General features: G+C 37.2%; 1 protein-coding gene across 2 annotated transcripts; it reads left to right on the forward strand.

Annotated features, from left to right (window-relative positions):
* Nucleotides 1-351: 351 nt before the first annotated feature.
* Nucleotides 352-21158, forward strand: cramp1 (cramped chromatin regulator homolog 1). Of its 2 annotated transcripts, none has more exons than XM_073833331.1 (20): nucleotides 352-452; nucleotides 2457-2833; nucleotides 4683-4885; nucleotides 5251-5404; nucleotides 7664-7747; nucleotides 7858-7906; nucleotides 8113-8198; nucleotides 8520-8643; nucleotides 10863-10944; nucleotides 11145-11978; nucleotides 12589-12757; nucleotides 13831-13991; nucleotides 14558-14626; nucleotides 14751-14832; nucleotides 15875-15985; nucleotides 16088-16257; nucleotides 16353-16539; nucleotides 16632-16784; nucleotides 19089-19225; nucleotides 19805-21158. In XM_073833331.1, the coding sequence occupies exons 2-20, from the start codon at nucleotides 2458-2460 to the stop codon at nucleotides 19925-19927; spliced, it is 3354 nt and encodes a 1117-aa protein (XP_073689432.1). In that variant the 5' UTR covers nucleotides 352-452; nucleotide 2457; the 3' UTR covers nucleotides 19928-21158. The 2 variants fall into 2 exon arrangements, with proteins under 2 accessions (XP_073689432.1, XP_073689431.1); XM_073833330.1 differs by lacking the exon at nucleotides 352-452 and adding an exon at nucleotides 1799-2075.
* The last annotated feature ends 755 nt before the right edge of the window (nucleotides 21159-21913 follow it).

A 21913-nucleotide genomic window follows, 5' to 3' on the forward strand; every position in this document is an offset into this window, starting at 1 on the left:
AGAAACTTTTGACTGGTAGTGTACATTGCAAAGACTGTAAATATAAAAACCTAAATTTTAAAATTAGATTAACTTTCAATAACAACACTATTTTTCTTCGTTTCTTCAGTCGGTCTTTGTTCATTTAGGGTGGGACCGTTATTTTAAAACAATCGCCAGATGAATGAAATTACGCTTCGTGAACGTAAGTTTTAATTGGCTGCTTTGAAAAAACGCCCCTTCAGTCTGTCACGATTGATTGCATAACTCGCCCGTCAATCATTTTACGAACGCGTCGACGTGCGTGCTATCGACCAATCAGAGGATTTGTTTTTGAGTTGTGGTAGGCGTGTCTGACAGCCGAGGAAAACAGGAAGGGATGCAGTTCTCAGTGGTTCTCCTGCTACCCCTCTGCTCTGGTATTTCTGGATACCGTGGAGTTTCTCAAGGCCAAAAATAAGTCCCCCAGGCAGGTACAGAACTTTTAAAATCATTTTTTGACAGGACGTAATTATTCTTGACACCTCTGACCTGATTGTATGACTTCAGCAGAAATGAAACGGCAACTGTTTAGCTAGCAAGTTAGCGAAGCAACATTCACAACGACTGAGCTTCTGACACTAACGTTACTGGTTAGGTATCAGTTGTTGCATTCGCTTATGGTGTAATCAAACTAACAGTCCCTCCGTTAAACAATATATTATCCCCCCAAAAGACGTTTTAAGCCTTTTGTGAGCTGACAAACATCTGCAATAAAACAGTCACCCAATCACATTGTGATTTTGACAGTTGACCACCAATCAAATCCAAACATAAGTTTAGAACTAGGCTTGTTTTTGATGGCTAAACCACCTGGATTTACTCTCAAACTGTACTCACAATTGTGCATGTGATACTGAAAAAGTCACTGTATTTTAAGCAGTTTATTCACACATGCCACTGTTGGTGCACAATCAAGTGATGTACCATATTTGAAAATGCAATGCTTCGTGCCCTGTACATTTGCTGTTTAGCTTTTCACTTGTTAAGGCCTCTATACCGCTCAAGAGGATGATATAAAAACATTTTGTTTCTGAATGCTTTCCTCAAATAGTGACTGGCACTGGTGTATTGACAGCTGCAGCTGTTGGTAGCAGTGGTTGAGCAGCTGAGGTCGGCATTGCCTAGCTGTATCTCATTTCATAAAGACAATGTTGTTCAAGTGATAAATCAAGCTAAATGTTGCTTTACACCCTGTATATATAGAGTTCTTCTTGGCTGCAGAAATGATTCAAATCTAATTTGAAGCAGCAGACCTCTAGGATCTAAACATGCATGGTTGCTGTTCCATTTATAAAGTCAAAACTTGTTTCAATGTTTTTCCTTCTTGACAAAGTCTGTCAAAACGGTCTTAGCCCTTGTGAACTGAAGACACACCCTAATCTAGCAAAGCATGGTGTCGTTTGGCTAGTGCAAACTTTTATTTTAATTAGAGAAGGCATCCATGTCATAAGTGCAGTTACTAATGTTTAATGTTTGACTTTTTGCTGTGTATGCAAAGCACCACACCCCCTCTCCTGTACGTGATCTATACGTGCTCTATCAAGTCTGTCCTGTTGTTGGGATGATGAAATCAACGTACACTTATCTTGGGATAAATTAGCACTGTGGGTGAAAATTAAATTTGCCAAATAAATCAGCTTCTGCTCGGATAGTTATGATGACGTAGGTAGAGTAAGCAAAGTCCAGAGAGAGAAATAGTGGCTGCGTGTGCATAGGTTTGTATTGAGCGGTAAATGCCTCAAAAGCAGAGCTGGATTGAAGCTGAGCGTCGTCGTGCGTTGTTTTATCACAAACATGTGCTAAATGACAGGTGTTTGTTGTTGTGATAAAACTAGTGAGTTTATGAGTCAGAGTTGCTGTGAGCAACGAGAGCTCCCAGTTGCGCTGCGCGGAGTTGAACCCCAGTAGGAGCAGCAGCCAGGAGAGGACGACTTTGCCTGACCTCGTTCGCGCTTTGAATATGTTCAAATTCGTCAAGTTTTGGTCTCGAAAATCTTCGAACTCATGGTGAAGCGAAAGAAGACGCCGTCTGCTTCCGAAGAGCTCGAGAATGGGTAAGGGTGCTTGAGAAACAAGCACTTTAGATAGAGGTCGAATGCGCGAAAGATTTGCGTTGTCGTCTGTCGTTTCTGCAGGGCGCTAAAGTGAAGGCGCTCTCGCTTGAATTTGAAGGTAAATAAAGGGCAGCTCGCAAGTCGAGCCACGCGAAACTACACAAAAGGGAGGCTGCGATGGAAGCACGATGTGTGTTTTTGCTCGCATTCGTAAATAGTCGAATGGCCGTTTTTCGGTGCGATTTGTCGGGACGGTGAGAGGGGATTTGAAACAAACAGCGGCGGCCATGTTGAGTTGAGCCGAATGTCGTCTCTCCAAGTTGATCGTTGTTTTGTGTCGCGGAAAATGTTTACGATTGTGTTTCGTTTGTGTTTGCGCAGGATGACAGTGGGCCAAGGGGGCGGTTCGGGAGTCGAGGGGCCGAGCAAACCGGACCGAAAGCCCGAAGGAGGCGAGGATGGAGAGAGCGCAGATCAGGCGAGCGAGGAGACGAGTACAAAGAGAGTCGGAGAGGAAACACTTAATCCATCAAGCACGGCCAGCCCCGGTTCGGCTCCGGCTCTGACTCTTTCCAGCCAAACATCAAGCCCGCCCGGAGCCCAGGTGAACCCGACAGCGCTTTCCCCGGTGCTGGCCGTCCCGAACAACCAGGACCAGCATCATTTTCTCCGCTCCAGCGTGCGACCTCCGAGCAAGCGGATACGGAAAGATGCCTCGTCCCCGGCGCTGAACGGTCACGGCGGTGCGAAAGCGAAAGGTGAGTGGCTATCTCGACCTGCGTCCGATGCCCACCTGTCAGCGCATGCTTTCTCCACACTTTCATCTCACTTTTGAAGCATTTGTACTTTAGTCTGTGAGTCTTTAAGCTGCTTTTGATTTGACAACGCGGAGAAGCTCTCATGCTTTCTAGAGTGAAAGTGATTTGACAAACTGCTAGGCTCTTAAATCTCAGCACTTTTTTTTGGACGAGACTAAATGGTTTAATAAGCATCGCTGCACTGTTTTGGATCAGCATGCTTAGTGATTATTTATTTAATTACCTTTCAAATCACTAATTTAGCTGTCACTCAGCAGCAGGTGACAAATCACTGAGGAGTTTCACTCTGATGCTTCTGTTTAGGAGATGCGTCTACACTGAATCAGGAGTTTGAATGATCTGATTGCGATGATACATGGTTATAAAAGGAAATCAGTGTTTATTTTAAATTTAGACAATAGGCTTGCGTGCTGTAATGTATTCTGGGGTGTTCTCGTTGCATGCTCTTGTGTGTAAGAGGGCAGAGTTATTGGCTTCTCCGGTTCCCCGCGTGTTGTTTTTGGATCAGTGCACTGAGCAGCAGGTCTGGATGCCCTCAGAGGGACTCCGCACATACTTCCTGACACTCTTGCCGACATACGCGCACATCAACACAGTGCATAAAAAGATTTAAGTATGCTAATAATCTGTAGGCCGCCTTAATTGAGAACAGAAATCGTCACCTTAGAATTATAAGGTTCTATCTGCATTCTGAGCACTTTCGAGATTTAAAGCTTCAAAGTTTTTGCGTTCCATAGACTTCTGTAGATAGAACCATTTTTGTTTTCTAAAAAAAGGCACCAAATGTACATAGCTTACAAAAGAAACATTAAATAATGTAAATAAGTTGTCATAGAATAAGAATATGTGAATAACTCAATTTTGACAAAAATGTCAGATAGAACCTTATGATTCTAAGGTGACGAAATGTAGCATTTGTGACCCTGGGCCACACAGTCATAAGGGTCAGTTTTTTTAAATTGAGATTTATCGCCTGAAAGCAGAATAAATAAGCTTTCCATTGATGTATGTTTGTTAGGATAGGACAATATTTGAAAATCTGGAATCTGAGGGTGCAAAATAATTACTAATGAATGCATATTACTAATCAAAAATTAAGTTTTGATATGTTTACGGTAGGAAATTTACTAAATATCTTCATGAAACATAATCTATACTTAATATCCTAATTATTTTTGGGCTAAAAGAAAAATTGATCATTTTCACCCAGTGTTATGTTGGTTTTGCTGTATATACCCGTGCTACTTACGACTTATGTTTTGTGGTCCAGGGTTACATTTTCTATTAGGTCTCGGTCTGACATTATGCGATTATTTTAAATATTAAATTGTATTTGTTTAATGTGTTTTTTTTTTTTTTTTTTAATAGAGTGGTGTTTTCATGGTTGTGTAACCACAATCTTACCTTTAAAAATAAATTTACCTGGCCAAAATGTTATAAATAAATTGCAAGTGGATGCACAGCCAGCCATTCAAATTAAGCTCGCTGATATCAGCACTCTTTACTGGTATCTTTTGTGTATTAGTGACCGTTGTTTTGTTTGTGTGTTTAATATAGTTTTTCGGTTGGTGATAGTGGTATAGCTCAGTAATCTGAAAAACTGTATTTTTGCATTAGTAATATGTCTAGAGTATATTTATGCACACTAATGCATAGTTGTTGCTTTTATAGATGCATATTATGATGTTATTGTTTATATATAATTTTGTGTGTGTGTATATGTTTGTGTGTTTAACATGTGTTCAGAACTGACATACTAACCCTCTTTCTTTTCCTCTCTGTTTATCAGGTGCAGAAGCAGGTCCCTCTGTGTGTGTGACAGCCGCTGCGGGTTCAGCCGGAAGCTCTGGGGCAGGTGGGACATCCAAATCAGCCCCAAAGGGCCAGGGTCCTGCGGAGAAGGAGGAAGGGGGGAGTCAGAAACGAGTGCGCAGACAGTGGGAGTCTTGGAGCACTGAGGACAAAAACAGTTTCTTTGAAGGACTTTATGAGGTGATTTGTCAGCTTTGATGATAACAAAACTCACTGAAGGCTCTTGGCGGCTTTTTGGACTTTTAATAAATTGCAGGATTTTTTCAATCATTATAACATTTTCAGAATTACTGAATGAATTCCATTATGAACTTTTCCATCCCTCCCTGACTTGCCAGGGACAGACTGATATTTAAATGTACTAATAGGTTTAATTCATTTACATGTCATCTCTAAAGGTATAACTGAGGTCTGTTATGTCTGTTTTATTGATTTATTTCTCAAAAAGTTCTATTTTGTCAAGGATTTTTGTATTTCATTAGCACTTTTGAATAACAGCTATAAATAATTTTTCCTCTGTCATTCTCTTTCCTGTCTTCTCACAGCACGGGAAGGATTTTGAAGCTATTCAGAACAACATTGCTCTTAAATATAAGAAGAAGGGTAAGCCGGCAAGTATGGTGAAGAACAAGGAGCAGGTGCGCCATTTCTACTACAGGACCTGGCACAAGATCTCCAAACACATCGATTTCAACAACGGTGAGACAAATGCACAGTTTATACTTTGAATGACATTTCCAGGCTACAGTGGAGTCCGTTGTTTGATAGGAGGATGTTGTCTTGTTGACAGCCATCCTCTGTCCTGCTTCTCGCCAGAATGTTAGTTGTCAAGATTAGTTCCTAAATATATTTCCTAGGGATGTAACGATATCCAAAACTTACGATACGAACATATCTTAATATGAAGTCCACGATACAACATATATTGCAATATTTAAAAAAAGACAAATGAAGACTTGGAAAAAATGAAAACTTGTACAAAAATGTACAAAGTTAAAATATTTTATCTAATGCACTTTGAAAGTGCAAAATTGAGAGCTCCAACCCTAGTTCTTAACTAAGAAAACTTCAAGTAAGAGAAGAAAGTCAGTGAGTTGACTTGTACCTGAACTTTAAAGCGGACTAGAATATAATAATAATAATAATAACAACCATTTTATATATTTTGTTATTCCTATGACAGTAATAGTCGTATATTGTATAACAATTGCACTAAAATAAATGAAAATAAATATTTGATAGGTATATTATTTTTGATTTACACTACAGTGGGGAAATTACAATACTTCTTTCCTAATTTCCACACTTTAAAGATATTTTGAACTTGGACTGCATTAACTTAAACCATTTAAAGCGCTAGCTGTCAGCAATTTAGTACTGCTTTTTTGATGGAAACGGCAGTAGAATTTTAAGTTTGATGGAAAACTCAGACTACGGTGAAAATAGGCTTACAAAAAAAAACGTCTCACGACAAATCTAATGAAATGCTGTAATCATTTGCTGCTAAAATAAAGCATAACTGGTGGCCTTTATGTTCCCAAACAAGCACTAAACTCACAGCACTTGCAATAAATTAATTCACTGTGAACTGAGTTGTTCTGAGGTGCGGAAAACACCGGATCACAAGCTGATCACCTGAACGAAGTTCAACAGACTTCCCAAAAGCCATATTGTGCTTTCAGTTTTAGTTCATTTGACAGATACTGTGCCCAAGCATAAAAGCCCAAAACACAACTTTAAAGACCTTTTATGTTAAAATAAATATATTTATTATTTATATATTTAAATATATTTGAAAAACTACACTTATTGCCCAAAAGACCTATCGTTTCGTATCGTCATGTGACCATGATGATATCAAGACCATAACTATCGCGATATCACAATATTGATAATAACGTTACATCTCTAATATTCATAATATAATACTGTTTCAAGTGATTGCTGTTATTCTATTCTATTCTATTCTATTCTATTCTATTCAAAGACTCCTGAAAAAGTTTAATTTTACAATTTCACAATTTCCTTTTATGATAACAGACTTCCTAAAATGTATGAGGTGATATTCAGAAGTAGTGATACCTACATGATCATTGTTTTATTATTTACCTTTAACATTATTAAACCTTACCTTTAAATGCTAATGAAATGTACACATGGGTAGCAAATGTCAGGTGCAAACAGGTACAAATTTGCACCATCTTTTCAAAACTGAACTTTTTTTTTTAGCTAGTTTTTCATATTATCTATTGATTAATGTTGCAGGTGAGCCTTCTTTTTCTTCACATGAATTCTAGGATGTGTACCTGCAAATGCCTCTTCAAGTTGTTACCTTTTTCCCCCACCAATTTTCATAAGGCATGGCTCACATTGGGTTCTGTTTCCCATCGGGTCACACATAATTTGTTTGTCCATCAGTCAGCTTGCCACAACAAAGACGTACCTGTCATCCAATTTAAATTTAGTCTGTCACCTTCATCTTTAAAGTTTTATTTTCTCGGCTGCCACACTGCCTAGTTTTTGTCTGTCAGGGTGTTATCAAATTATGAATGTGCCCACACCATGCACATTTGCTTGCCTGTTAATGATTAGGTGTATTGTATCTTTATTGTGATATAATGGCATATGTAAATGTAATATAAACAGCAATAACCTCAACTGTGATGTTCCACAATTTCTGGTGTTTTATTGGTTGATTCAAGTTACACTTTCATTCAAACGTTTGAAGTTTTATACTTATATTCAGCAAGGATTCATTCAATTGTTTAAAAGTGACAGTAAAGACATTTATAATGTTACAAAAGATTTCTATTTCAAATAAATGCTGTGCTTTTAAATTTTCTACTTATCAAAGAATCCTGAAGTAATGTATTACGGTTTCCACTTAAATCAGTTACATAATACATAATAAATGCCTTCATGTACTTATTCCTCCTTTTTCTTTTGTTCATCTTTCAGTGTATTCACGTGTGCTGAAAAAGTCCTCTCAGGAGCTCTATGGCCTCATCTGTTATGCTGAACTCAGGAAGAAGGTTGGAGGCTGTAAGTATATCAGGCAATTGGTTGTCTTGATCAAGGGGGTACATTTTAAGTGTTTGCACATGGGGACATTTTGAATGTAACATTCCTTGGTGTCCTCCTGTTTCTTCTAGTGATGGATGACAAAAATGTGGCCAAACTAAATGAGCTTATCCAACAGGGGTAAGTGTATGTGTGTGTGTGTGTGTGTGTGTGTGTGTGTGTGTGTGTATGTATGTATGTGTGTTTGAGAGAAAGAAAGAGAAAAGATAATAATGCACAGTACTGATTATGTAGGTCATGTCTAAAGGGAACATCTACTGTACATCTCTGTAGGTCATGATCATATTAAGGTACAAGTGTAATTTTGTGTGTGCATTTTGTTTCAGGGCCACCACAGTGCGTTCCAAAGGCAGAAATCTGAGGATCAAAGCTCCCATGTGCCGTGCGCTGAAGAAACTCTGCGACCCAGATGGTGTGTGTGAGAGAGAAACAGAGAAGTTGCTTTATACTCTTGAAAGATTGATTTTGTTAGCAAGATAAACAGACTGAATAGGGGTAAGAAAAAAACACTGACAAAATGGAGCACTATGGGTATTTAGGTGGACCAGGGCGGTGGATGAGTGTGCCATGGCTGCTCTCCAGGATGTAGGAGGAGTGGTTTTTCATGGTTTCCATGGTTTCGGGCTGTGGGACTGATTGGAAATAGGCGGTGATGCAGATTTAGGCCACCATCAGAATTGTGGTGTTGTAGGATTCATAGTGTTTTTTTTTTTGTTTGTTTTCTTTGTTCCAGGTGTAAGTGATGAGGAGGATCAGAAGCCTGTGCGTTTACCCCTGAAGGTGGCTGTCGAACTTCAACCTCGGAGCAACCACTCCTGGGCTCGGGTTCAGAGTCTAGCCCATAATCCTCGGCTCAGGTGAGCTTTACTAATGCGCGCACATGACCTCTCTTGCATACCTCACTGATCCAGCTCTTTTAAATCATACATTCACATGGCTTATTTGTTATATCATTGCTTATTGCAAAATGATGTTATTTTGCAATCTTAAAGACAATATTTTTTGTAATCTATTTGGATTGGAGTTGGTTGGATTGTGGAAGTGAGATAAAGATAATTATTGAGATATAATTTTCCTCAAAAACAAACAAACAAACAATAACTAGAGTTCGACATAATCTTTATGCGGCAAAAGCAGAACGAAACAGCGCTACTCATTTGAACCACACTACACAAACCGTTTATTCGCTCAGCTCAGTACAGCACGAGCTTACTAGAGCAGATGCGTTTACTCACTGATCTCTTGGTCACACCAGCACTAAACAGCACTGTGAGATCCAGTGTAAAGTGAAGAACACAAATTACTCAGTGATTTTAAATTAATTTGAAGGCAGATGAAACAGCGCTGACAAACACTGTGCGCAACGAGTCAGAAAGCTTTTAAATCTACAAATCGCCATCATTTACCATGGATTTAATGTAGTAACACTAACTGCACCATGATATTGTGGCATAAATGTGATATGTGACCCTGGACCACAAAACCAGTCTTAAGTCGCTGGGGTATATTTGTAGCAATAGACAAAAATACATTGTATGGGTCAAAATTATTGATTTTTCTTTTATGCCAAAAATCATTAGGAAATTAAGTAAAGATCATGTTCCATGAAGATTTTTTGTAAAATCCCTACTATAAATATATCAAAATGTAATTTTTGATTAGTAATATGCATTGTTAAGAACTTAATTTGGAGAACTTTAAAGGTGATTTTCTCAGTATTTAGATATTTTTGCACCCTCAGATTCCAGATTTTCAAATAGATGTATCTCGGCCAAATATTGTCCTATCCTAACAAGCCATACATCAATAGAAAGCTTATTTATTGAGCTTTTATATGATGCATATATCTCAGTTTTGTAAAATTTACCCTTATGACTGGTTTTGTGGTCCAGGGTCACATATATTCATAATAGAATCTAATTACAGTATTTTCTGTGATTAAGCTATAGCATTTGTGCATTTATGCTACATGTATTTAGACTACTTTCATACAAATATGTAAAAACCATATAGCAAAATTTTTACTATGGTATTGAGGTACTATATGTGTGTGTTTTTTAACTGTGGTTGTCATGATCTAAATATATGCTACCATGGAAGACCAATAGTTCATTGTAATAAAACTCAAACAGTCAGAATTTAAAAATGATTTTTAGAATTTTAAAGATGTTACTGTTTTTGATAATAAACATACATTTACATCTGCATTCTAACTCAAGATATTACTACTGTCAACTCAAACTACTGTCAAATGTGCATTTCTAAGAGACAAAAAAAGTAATACTAATATTTCAGCCTGCACCGCAAACTGTGCTAAAGATACGCATCATTAAAGTAAGGCAACACAAACCTGTTTCATGATTTGAAACAACATCACTCATTAGAACATATAGAAACTAATGATTTATTTTTTCTGTAAAGATATTTGTTTGGAAAAATGACTGGAAAGTGTGAAGAATTAAAAAATGTGAAGTGTATGTTATGTCTGGTTTTTACAACTTGAACTTCGGAGCAAAAATTTGCCTTCAAACTTGAAAGAAATAAATTTGAAATTTATCGCAATATTATCAATATAAACTGATATGAAAAAAATCATTGTGATAATTTTTTTGGCCAAATCGCCCAGCCCTAATAAAGCTTTTTTGTTTTTACTTTTTTTTGTATTTTGATTTAGGTTTAGTTTTCATGTTGTCAATGTTATTTTTTGGTTAGTTTTAGTATTTATGTTTTATGATTACTGAATTATATTTAGTCTATAGGATTGGCAAATTTAGCATACTTGGTGATTTTAATGTTGAATGAAATAGTAAGATTGCTTCATGGCTTTTTTTTTTTTTTTTTTTTTTTTTTTTAGTTTTGGAGTTATGAAAATCTCAATAAATAAATAAATACAATCTCAATAAATTTCAATACAATCAATACATAGAACCAAGTCCCTTAGATATATATATATATTTTTAGTAATGTACACTTAAATTTACATCACTAAACAAAAGAAAATGCCAATACTTGCATTTCATTGTGACATTAAAGGTACAAAAATGTGCCAATGCCCATGACTGTGCTGTGTTTATAGGATGGTCGTCGAGTTGCACCGGAAGGTTTCCACTCTCATTGAATTCCTGAAGCAAAAGTGGGCTGTCCAGGATCAACGAATCGTATCCTTGCATTCAGATCTCAGCCAAAGATCTCAGCATGCACAGTCAGGAGTTTAATTTCCTTCCTTTTTCCTTCCTCGTCTGTTTTATGAGATACATTTGTGATAGCTTTGGCTGCTTTGTTTGGGAGATTTGTCAAAGATCTCAGTACCCAAACCTATGTTTTATAACAGTAATTCCCCTTAACTTGTCACTTGTAGCGTAAGAGCCTGGCAGAACGAGAAGCTCTGGAAGGCCTGGCCCAGTCTAGCGAGTCAGAGGACCTGTTCCTGTTTCCGGCAGAGAACAGCACGGTTACTACTTTGCCAGGTGTGGCTCGTGTTGTGCACTCAAAAGCTTCCTGCACGGTCCACTGGCAGGAGAGTGGGCGAGGCCGGACAGGTATTAGGGACTTACCCACAGCTCACATTTTGGGAATTCAGCCTGCAAGAGGAAAATCAGGCAAGTCTGGTCCGACAGGGGGAGACTTGAAAAAAAGTGACGGACATCCTGTTGACGGTCCTGATAGTGGCACTTCAGCTCCAGGGTTGGAGACTAGTGGAAACCCAAATCTGAGCACTACCTCTCCAGTCAGTCCAACCCTCGCTCCATCACTCCCCACTGGACCAGAGGGAAATGCGGTGGGGACTCTGGAGCAAGAGGCAGCGAGTCAGTCTCAGACTGACGCTAGTGGACTGGACAAAGAGACTGTGCCTCTTGGAGACCCCGCTCCAGTCGAGGTCCGGATTGAGGAGTCTGGAACGGCAGGAGGGGTTCCATCAGAAAAACCAACGGCACAATTAGAACCTCAAGGGCGTGGTGAGGAAGTGAGCGGGACTGGACGATCTCCTCAGCAAATCCAAAACGAAGGTTGGAGCTCACAGGGCTTTGAGAATGTGACACTGGCAGAAGTCTACCTCATGCTGGGCAAGCCTGGGAAACTACAGCTGGAGTATGAATGGCAGCCTAAACCCCAACCCTCAGCTCTGCCCACCACTCAAAGTGTGTTTCGGTGTCTCCTGAGACTTGTGTCATCAGAGGTCAACCCCAAACCAGTGAGTCTGTTTTATATATCTTTCACTTGACCACTACAATACCTGTGGCAACTATAAAAAGGCACAAAACAAGCTGTCAGAAATTGTTAAATTAAAAGGATAGTTCACCCAAAAAGAAAAATTCTTGTCGTTCCAAATGTCGTTCCAAACTCGTAAAAAAACTTTGTTCACCTTTGGAACACAAATTAAGACATTTTTGATGCTTGGACTATGGACTATTTTACTGATGTCCTTACTACCTTTCTAGGTCCTGATTGTGATAGTTGCCTTGCTGTCTGCAGGGTCAGAGAACGCTTAGATTTCATCAAAAATATCTTAATTTGTGTTCTGAAGATAAACGAAGGTCTTATGGATTTAAGGATGAGCAATTAATGACAGAAGTTTCATTTTTAATATTTTTAATACTATGCTTGTAAACATCAGAGATGCATGTAAAGTAGTTTAAACTAGGCTAATTAGATTAGAAGATGGTTTATTTATTATTTAAATTAAATTATATTTTTAACTAAAATGGAATTTATATTAAAAAGTAAAATTATTTAAAATTAATTTAGTATTGATGTATGTATTATTATTATTTAATTAAATTTTTTTTCTTTTTTATTCCTAGACCCCGGAGGTGTGTTCAGTGGGCACTTCACCTTTGAAATCAGGTCAAGAGGAATCATCTGTGACTCCTCCAGGCAGAGCTCCAGCTGGGGCGACCCGCAGTCCTAGCTGGGGTCGGCAGCAACATGCAGCGCGTTCAAAAATACTTTTGAATAATGCAGGCATCACAGGTACACTTAGATGTAATTTTGTCTTATTTTAAGTTGATGTGTGTCATTTATTTCTACCATTTGCCTTCAGGTGGCAGGTAGTTCCCCCCCAAACTCACGGCATTGGTTGAGCAATTGTTACTCAGGCCGTTTACCTTGCTCACAGACCAAAGTTATAGGGAAATCAGTATATAGATGGTTAACTTATAATTGGACATTAAACTGAGATAAAAGAAAATATTTAAAGTGGACATAACATACACGGTTCAATCTTGAGCACCTATAGAGTAGTATTGCCTCCTTTATATCTCCGAAGATTCTTAAGTTTTATCAGATTTGTGACCCTGGACCACAAAACCATTGATCTGGAATCTGAGGGTGCAAAAAAATCAGAATATTAAGAAAATCGCTTTTAAAGTTGTCCAAATGAAGTTCTTAACAATACATATTACTAATCAAAAATTAAGCTTTGATATATTTACAGTAGGACATTTACAAAATGTCTTCATTGAACATGATCTTTACTTAATATCCTAATGATTTTTGGCATAAAAGAAAAATCAATAATTTTGACCCATACAGTGTATTGTTGTCTATTGCTACAAATATACCCGTGCTACTTACGATTGCTTATTTTGCTGCTTGATATTGCAAATTGGTGTTTTACCATATAATTTTAATGCATTATCTTAATTATGAACACACTGGTTTGTAGTGCAAACAGTTTTACTGTTTACTGTACATTGTTATTCTTCTCATTCACCCTGAAGGAGTGAATTTAGCACAGAAATACTCATATGTCTTCTGTCCAGCTCATTTTTTGAGACTTTGGTCATGTTTAACAGTGTAAATAAGTCAAAATGCATGAAATAGCATTAGACATCTCCTTTAAATACTGAAACACGTCATCTTTAAAGCCTGTGTAATAAACATCTCCCCAGAACTGAGTGAAATTTATTGCAACAGATAGCAGCTGGAAAAGCCTGTTTTTCACCAACGTTATATTGACTCAATATTGTGACAAAATTGCAGTGATGCTGTTTTGTATCATTTTGACCAGCTGGAATAGATTTAAATAGATGTGTTCTCTACAGGTGGGAGAAACCTGCCGCGTGCTCTGGTGGCCTCCGGAGGTGACAGCGAAGGGTTTGCTATCCCAACAACCCTGCCTCCTAACAGCTCCCGCCAGTTGCGGATGTTCTCTCCTAATAAGGAGGCGGAGCTAGCCTTTCGCCAGCAGCTGGACTCCATCAGTGTGAGTGGTGTCAGTGTTTCTGAAATGGAATAGGACATGAGGGACATGCTTTTTCAGTTGACCAAATCATATACACTACCATTCAAAAGTTTGGGGTTGATGAAGAATTTTTTTGAAAGAAGTCTCATAAGTATTATTTATTACGATATTATTATTATTATTATTATTATTGAGTAAAAATGTATTACTATTTAATGTAATAATTTATTACAATTTAATTTAAATGTTAATTTTAATATTTATATATTTAATATTTAATATTATGTGATTTTCCAAAGCCATTAATTAATTACTTCAGAAATCATTCTAATATGCTGATTTGGTGATCATGAAACATTTCTTATTAATATCAATGTAAAAAAATGTAAATTGTAAATTTTGATCTATTTTAAGCCTTTTGGCTGAATAAAACTATTACTTCTTTGTAAATAAAAAAATTAAAAAAAATGATTTTGAATCATGCATACATATGGATGCATGCATACTACAGTACATCCATACATAAAAATATACTATTTTCTTCATCAGCATTCTTTATCCTCTAATCATGTGTTTTTGTTTTTTAGTCAGATATGTTTTCAAAGCAGCGGAAAATAGGAAGGGGGCGTCCACTAAGGAAACCTCTCGTGGTTCAGGTGAGTGTGGGAGGAAGAAAAATATTAAATGGTGCTTTATTCACATTTAATCTATTTTTGTTGTTTTTGTTCTTAAAACTGTCAAATTGTAAAAACGTATGTATTTAATTATTTATTTTTACAGAGAACGCTGCTACCACGAACAACTGGAGACACTTCCCCTCATGTTTGCTCTTTCTCTATTCTCTCCAATTCATCTGCTACAGGTAATAAACTTTTACAAATTCATAACACTTGCTTCACACATGCAGCGGCCCAAGTATTTGGACACTTATGCAACACTTAGTGTTCGTTCACCCAAAAATCTAAATTCTGTCATTAATTACTCACCCTCATGTTGTTGCAAACCCGTAAAAGTGAAAGTCATGACATAGTCATAAAGATATTTCCGAGAATTAAGAAATCTAAGAGCTTTCTGACTCCGCATAGACAGCAATGCAACCAACACATTTAGACACCAGAATGTTATTAAGGACATTGTCCATGTGACATCAGTTTTTCAACCGTAATTTTATGAAGCTACAAGAATATATTTTGTGCATCATGATACTCTCATGAATAACGTCAGAGACTGACACAGAAGAGAAGAAATTGTTGAATAAAGTTGTAAAATTGTGTTTTATTTGTGCATAAAAAGTATTCTTGTAGCTTCATGACATTACAGGACATTCAAGAACATTTAACAATGCCCTTTCTACCTTTCTAGGCCTTGAACGTGTAATTAATGACAGAAATTTCATTTTTGGGTGAACTATCCCTTTAAATGCATGAATCACACCAAAAGACATTTTATTAAAACGAAAAATACAAACACTCTTTTACAGCAAAACACTTAAAAGTTAAGATTTTTATATACAGTGGGTACGGAAAGTATTCAGACCCCCTTAAATGTAAAAATTTTTTTTTCCCTCATTAATGTACACACAGCACCCCATATTGACAGAAAAACACAGAATTGTTGACATTTGTGCAGATTTATTAAAAAAGAATTTTTGATTTCAGCAAATGGCTGCAATATAACAAAGAGTGAAACATTTAAGGGGGTCTGAATACTTTCCGTACCCACTGTATGTATGTGTATATATAATATTAAAATAGCAGGATGTACTATTCACAATTCAAAATTTTGATTGCTTAACTTGGCAACAGTTACTTAAAACTAGTTACAAAAAATGTCTTGAGATGAAGCAGTAAATTTCTTTTAAGTGTCCGACTTCTCTTTAAATATTTTGTGTACCTCTTGGTCAGGAACTGGTTCCTTTCGTCCAATACAAACTCGTCTCGGCCCATCAAACCGCCAACTTTCCTCTAAAGCTTCGTCCACTACAGCCAGTTCTGCACCTGCTACTCAGTTGTCAAGTAAGGATCAGATCAAACCTAAATGATAAAAGATTTATTTATCCAATAAACATTTGAAAGCAACTGTTAATTGCTCTTGAATGTCTCTTGAATTTGTTTCAGGTGCAATTGACCTAGCTGCAAAATCTGCAGGTATTATCCCTGGCAGCCCCTGTCGGGAAGTGGAGGCCCCTAGTGTAGATAAGGCCATTGTGGAGCCTGAGGAGGCCATGGACTCAGCACCTGCTGGATCTGAGCTAGAGCCAGATCTACTTGATCAGGAGCCTTCTGAGGTAAGGACCAATTCCCTTCCTAGATACTCCTTTAGTTTTTGGGTGTGCAATTCATATCTTGGTCTGTTCGTACTCATTTTACTCTTTACCTGCAGGAATCCTTGCAGAATGGTGTCTCTCCACCATCACCAGGGGGTGGGGACTCCCTCTTGGCTCCTCCCAGCGTTGCTTCCCTTTTGGATATCTCTCTGCCTGGTCCTCCAGAGGAGTCTCTACCTTCTGGAGAGGCACAAACTCAAATCAGCGACTCTATTATTGAGCTCGCCATCAACTCGCACTATGGTATGACCCATGGACTTGAACCTGAGTATCAGAGGTGGCATTGTTTTGTTTTAGTTACATCTACCCACTCACTTTCGGTCTGTCTTTCTCAGGTGATGGATCATTGCTCTCACCTCCTAAACTTAATGGGAGTGATAGATCCAAGCTCCTTCCCTCTTCATGTGACAGCTGGATGCCGTCCCCCACGCACGACCCTCAGTGGTACCCCAGTGACTCTACTGATTCAAGCCTCGGCTGCCTTCTCTGTAAGTATCAAACACATCTCAATTCCCTGTTAGCAACAGATGTTTGTTCTAGATATTATCAGTACAGAACAGGAAACAAAATGATAGTGTCACGAGTTTGTAACTGATTTTGAGTTTGTAACTAAATGATTGAGCTTTTTTAAATTTGTATATGCATACTTCTATTCTAAAATTCAGCAAGAATACATAAATAATAATAACTGATCAGAAATGACAGTGAAGATGTTTATAATGATACAAAAGATTTCTGTTTCAGATAAATACTGTGCCTTCAAACTTTATATTTATCAAAGAATTCTGAAAAAAAAAATCTACAAAAACATTGTTTTTACATTGATATTAATAATAATATACAGTTGAGGTCAAAAGTTTACACCCCCTTTCAGAATCTGCAAAATGTTAATTATTTTACCAAAATACGAGGGATCGTAAAAAATGCATGTTATTTTTTTTATTTAGTACTGACCTGAATAAGATATTTCACATAAAAAATGTTTACATATAGTCCACAAGAGAAAATAATAGTTGAACTTATAAAAATAACCTACTTATTAAGTACATAATAAGTACATGTACATTAGTTTACATACACTTGATTCATAATACTGTGTTGTTACCTGAATGATCCACAGCTGTTTTTCCATCAGATCCCACAAATTCTTTGTTTTTTCAGCATTTTTGTGTATTTGAACCCTTTCCAACAATGACTGTATGATTTTGAGATCCATGTTTTCACACTGAGGACAACTGAGGGACTCATATGCAACTATTACAGAAGGTTCAAACACTCACTGATGCTTCAGAAGAAAATAAAAACATGCATGAAAACTTTTTGAACTTCAAGATCAGGGTAAATTAAACTTATTTTGTCTTCTTGGAAACACCTCAATATCTTCTGTAGCCTCTGAAGAGCAGTACTAAATGAAAAATATGATATTTAGGCAAAATAAGAAACATTGTATACATTTTGTTCAAAAGTTTTCACCCCCAGCTCCTAATGCATCATGTTTCCTTCTGAAGCATCAGTGAGTGTTTGAACCTTCGGTAATAGTTGCATATGAGTCCCTCAGTTGTCCTCAGTGTGAAAAGATGGATCTCAAAATCAGACAGTCATTGTTGGAAATAGTTCAAATACGCAAAAATGCTGAAAAAACAAAGAATTTGTGGGACCTGAAGAACAGCAGGCAGTTCACTAAACATACAAAAAAAAAAACCTGGTAACAACACAGTATTAAAATCAAGAGTTTGTAAACTTTTGAACAGGGCCATATTTACAAATTCAGCTATCATTTTCTAGACTACATGTAAACCTCTTTTATGTAAAATATCTTATTTAGGTACTATATAAACAATAACGTGCATTCTGTATGATCCCTCTTATTTTGGTAAAATAATCACCATTTAGCAGATTCTGAAAGGGGAATGTAAATTTTTGACCTTAACTGTATTATATAAAAAAAATGTATAGATAGACAAATATTCCACTATGTGTCTTCCAAAGAAAAATGTCCTTTAAAGGTAACATGTTAACTTAAAATTAGATAAATTGTTCATTTGTTGATGTTGAATTATAGGGGGGTCATTCTGCCAAAATTTAAAATTCTGTCATTAATTAAACACTCATGTCGTTCCAAACCCATAAGACCTTTGTTCATCTTTAGAACACAAATTAAGATATTTTTTGACATCTAAGAGCTTTTTTTAACCCTGCACGGACAGCAAGACAACTGACACGTTCAAGACCCAGAAAGGAGAGGACATCAATAAAAAAAGTTCATGTGACATCAGTGTTTCAACCTCCCTTTTATGAAGCTACGAGAATATTTTTTGTGTGCAACGAAAACAAGAATAGCGACTTCATTCAACAATTTCTTCTTCTCTGTGTCTTCGTCATGCAATTATGAGAGTTTCACGACACATGCGTGTGGTGCTGCTAAACGCAGGAGCTGGAATTATTTTGGTTTTCTTTTGGCACAAAATGTATTCTTGCAGCTTCTTAAAATTACAGTTGTGAAGCACAGATGTCACATGGATTATTTTAACAATGCCCTTACTAGCTTTCTAAGCTTTGAACATGTCAGTTGTGTTGCTGTCTATGCAGGGTCAGCAAGCAGAATTTTCATTTTTTGGATGAACTAACCCTTCGAAATAAGCTCATCATTTTATGTGTTGCGTAAGCTGTCTACAAGAGGGTGGCTTCAGACGGCAGCCAAATGTCCAGAGTTACCTGTCTGTGTTCTTACTGCACACCTCCATCAGTATCAGCACTATTGACAAACGCATCCTTGTTTTCCCAATTTGCAGCAAGTCTGGCATCTCCTGATAAGACAAGAAGGACAGCCCTGCCCCCTTCGAGTAACACAGCCTTACTTGGACCCAGTTTACTGGACAGCAACTCCCACGATTGTTTTCAGTCCCGCGGCCTGACGGATGTAGCCGAGGTGAGAGGAAACGCAGAAAGTCCCCAGCTGCTGTCTGCTAGCTTAATGTCATTTGATATGGCACATTATCACCAGGTGCTCCTGTTTTTGTGTTTTTTTACATCCTGGCTTACTAGGAAGATAAACAGGAAGTGAGGGTGTTTCAAATGGTGTATGCCAATTAAATTGGACATCGATCCTCAGCTTCGAAAGTGTTGTATATTTATGACCCTGGACCACAAAACCAGTCTTAAGTAGCACGGGTACATTTGTAGCAACAGCCAAAAATACATTGTATGGGTCAAAATTATCAATTTTTCTTTCATGCCAAAAATCATTAGGATATTAAGTAAAGATCATGTTTCATGATCCGTAAATATATCAAAACATAATTTCTGATTAGTAATATGCATAGCTAAGAACTTCATTTGGACAAAAAAGCGATTTTCTCTATATTTTCATTTTTTTTTTCAGCTTTCAGATGATGTATAAATCTCAATTTGGAAAAATTGACACTTTTGACTGGTTTTGTGGTCCAGGGTCACATTTGTTGTTGTGAGCCCAAAAAGCATTTGCTCATAGGCTGTTTTCTCGCTACAGGTGGATACCCAGCTGGCCTGTATGATGAGCGAGAGCAGCGTTGACTACATCGCCCGCTTTAATGACCTCGCACAGGAGCTGTCTGTCACAGAACCGACCCTCCCACCTCCTCCAGAGGACTGATGCAGGGGGTGGTGCCTGTCACTGTTCCGCCTCTTTTCTTATTGGACAGAAGAATGTTAACCAGAGTGCAGTTCAGCTGTAGAAAGTGCAATAGACTGGCAGGGTCCACAACAGCATATGGGCTCTAACATGTGTGTGAGAGAGAGAGAGTGTGTTTGTGAATGTCTGTGTGCTGATTCTGTGGTTGTTGTCTTATGAGCCACGCCCAGGACACTTAAACAAAAAAAAATCAACTCGAGTTTACAGCGCAACCTCATGTACAGTGAACACAAGACCTGCCATATCTGAACAAATACCGTCTTCTCATCTGTATATCTGTCTCTAATGTCTTTGTCTGATTTTTGTGTGCGTGCATGTGCATGCATCTGTAAGTGGAGCCGCGGATTGTATGTGTTTTGTCTTTGTGATTTCTTTCTATTGTGCAAAACCCTCTAAAGCCATAGGAGTGCGTTTGCGCACACCCTCCGTTTATGAGACCTCAGATTCTGATTGGTTTGTTTTCATCTGAATGTTTCGAGTTGGTTAAAGCCACACTACTGAAAGGGACAAGGGCTTCTTTTTGTGAGATTATTACGAGGACTGAATATCTAACACACACTAAACTAAATTGCTGATAACACGAATGCAGTGTAGTTGCATCAAAAGTGAGATTGAATATATTACGCTATTTTATTTCCCCACAACACTAGGATTTTTGTTTCCTGCCGAAAGAATATGAAGCCAATAATTTGTAGATTCTAAAACTAAGTTTTCTTATGCGAGACTTTCTCTGTGTGTGTGTGTGTGTGTGTGCGTGTGTGTGTGTGTGTGTGTGTGTGTGTGTGTGTGTGTGTGTGTGTGTGTGTGTGTGTGTGTGTGTGTGTGTGTGTGTGTGTGTGTGTGTGTGCGTGTGTGCGTGTGTGTGTGTGCGTGTGTGTGTGTGCGTGTGTGTGTGTGCGTGTGTGTGTGTGTGTGTGTGTGTGTGTGTGTGTGTGTGTACATATATGTGAGTGTTTGCACAGATGTAAATAGACAATAACAGACCCCAGTATTTACTGCTTTTGTAACATATTGTAAATTATTGTCATTTGGATTTATTTATTGATAACTCACTAAGACAGTGTTTTTTGTTTTGTTTTTGTTTAACATGTCACATGCAGGCATTTAGGAGCTCCTCTCCGCTGTTTTAAAGAGTTCTGTGTTGTTAAAAGGGGGTTTTAATCCCAATGTGTATAAATAGAGCTACAACAAACCCTTTTGTGTCTGTCAGTTTTCTATTTTCATTTTAGTGTTTTGTGTTTAGTGTTAGTTTTAGTTATTTCAGTACATGAAGTTAAACTAAATTAAAATGAGAAATGTTGCCTTTGTGACTATTTGAAAATATGTTCTTGTTTTATACGCTACCAGTCAAAAGTTTTTGACTGGAAAGATTTTTAATGTTTTTTGAAGAAGTCTCTTCTGCTCACCAAGCCTGCATTTATTTGATTCAAAATACAGCAACAGTAGTAAATTTTTATATATTTTTACTATTTAAAATAACTGTTTTCTATTTAAATGTATTTTAAAATAAATTTATCCCTGTGATTTCAAAGCTGAATTTTAGCATCATTACTAAACTATTTTAAATATTGATAATAATAATAATCATAATAATAATAAATGTTTCTTGAACAGCAAATAAGAAAATTAGAATAATTGCTGAAGGAAAAGCTTTGATCACAGAAATAAATTATATTTTAAAATATATTCAAATAGAAAAGAGTAAGTAGTAACAATATTTAGAATAACAGAATTCATTAAAACATTAAAAAGTCTTACTGTTCAAAAACTTTTGACTGTTCGTGTATTTTATTCCAGTATTCGGTATTATATTGTATTTCATGTTTATTTAATTTCAGGTAACGTTTTTGTTGTTGTTGTTGATAGTTTTAGTTTTAGTAACCTAAACGAACACTGCTGTCATATCCATTGTTTTGATGTGATTACTTGCTGAATTCTCTAGAGGGC

Source organism: Garra rufa, chromosome 1 (genome assembly GCF_049309525.1).
Source record: "Garra rufa chromosome 1, GarRuf1.0, whole genome shotgun sequence".
Taxonomy (NCBI): domain Eukaryota; kingdom Metazoa; phylum Chordata; class Actinopteri; order Cypriniformes; family Cyprinidae; genus Garra; species Garra rufa.

Coding starts and splice junctions, on each gene's coding strand:
- cramp1 (XM_073833330.1), top strand. CDS start 2,026: ATGGTGAAGCGAAAGAAGACGCCGTCTGCTTCCGAAGAGCTCGAGAAT. Junction 2,834..4,682: donor CGGCGGTGCGAAAGCGAAAG/GTGAGTGGCTAT, acceptor TCTGTTTATCAG/GTGCAGAAGCAGGTCCCTCT. Junction 8,199..8,519: donor GAAACTCTGCGACCCAGATG/GTGTGTGTGAGA, acceptor TCTTTGTTCCAG/GTGTAAGTGATGAGGAGGAT.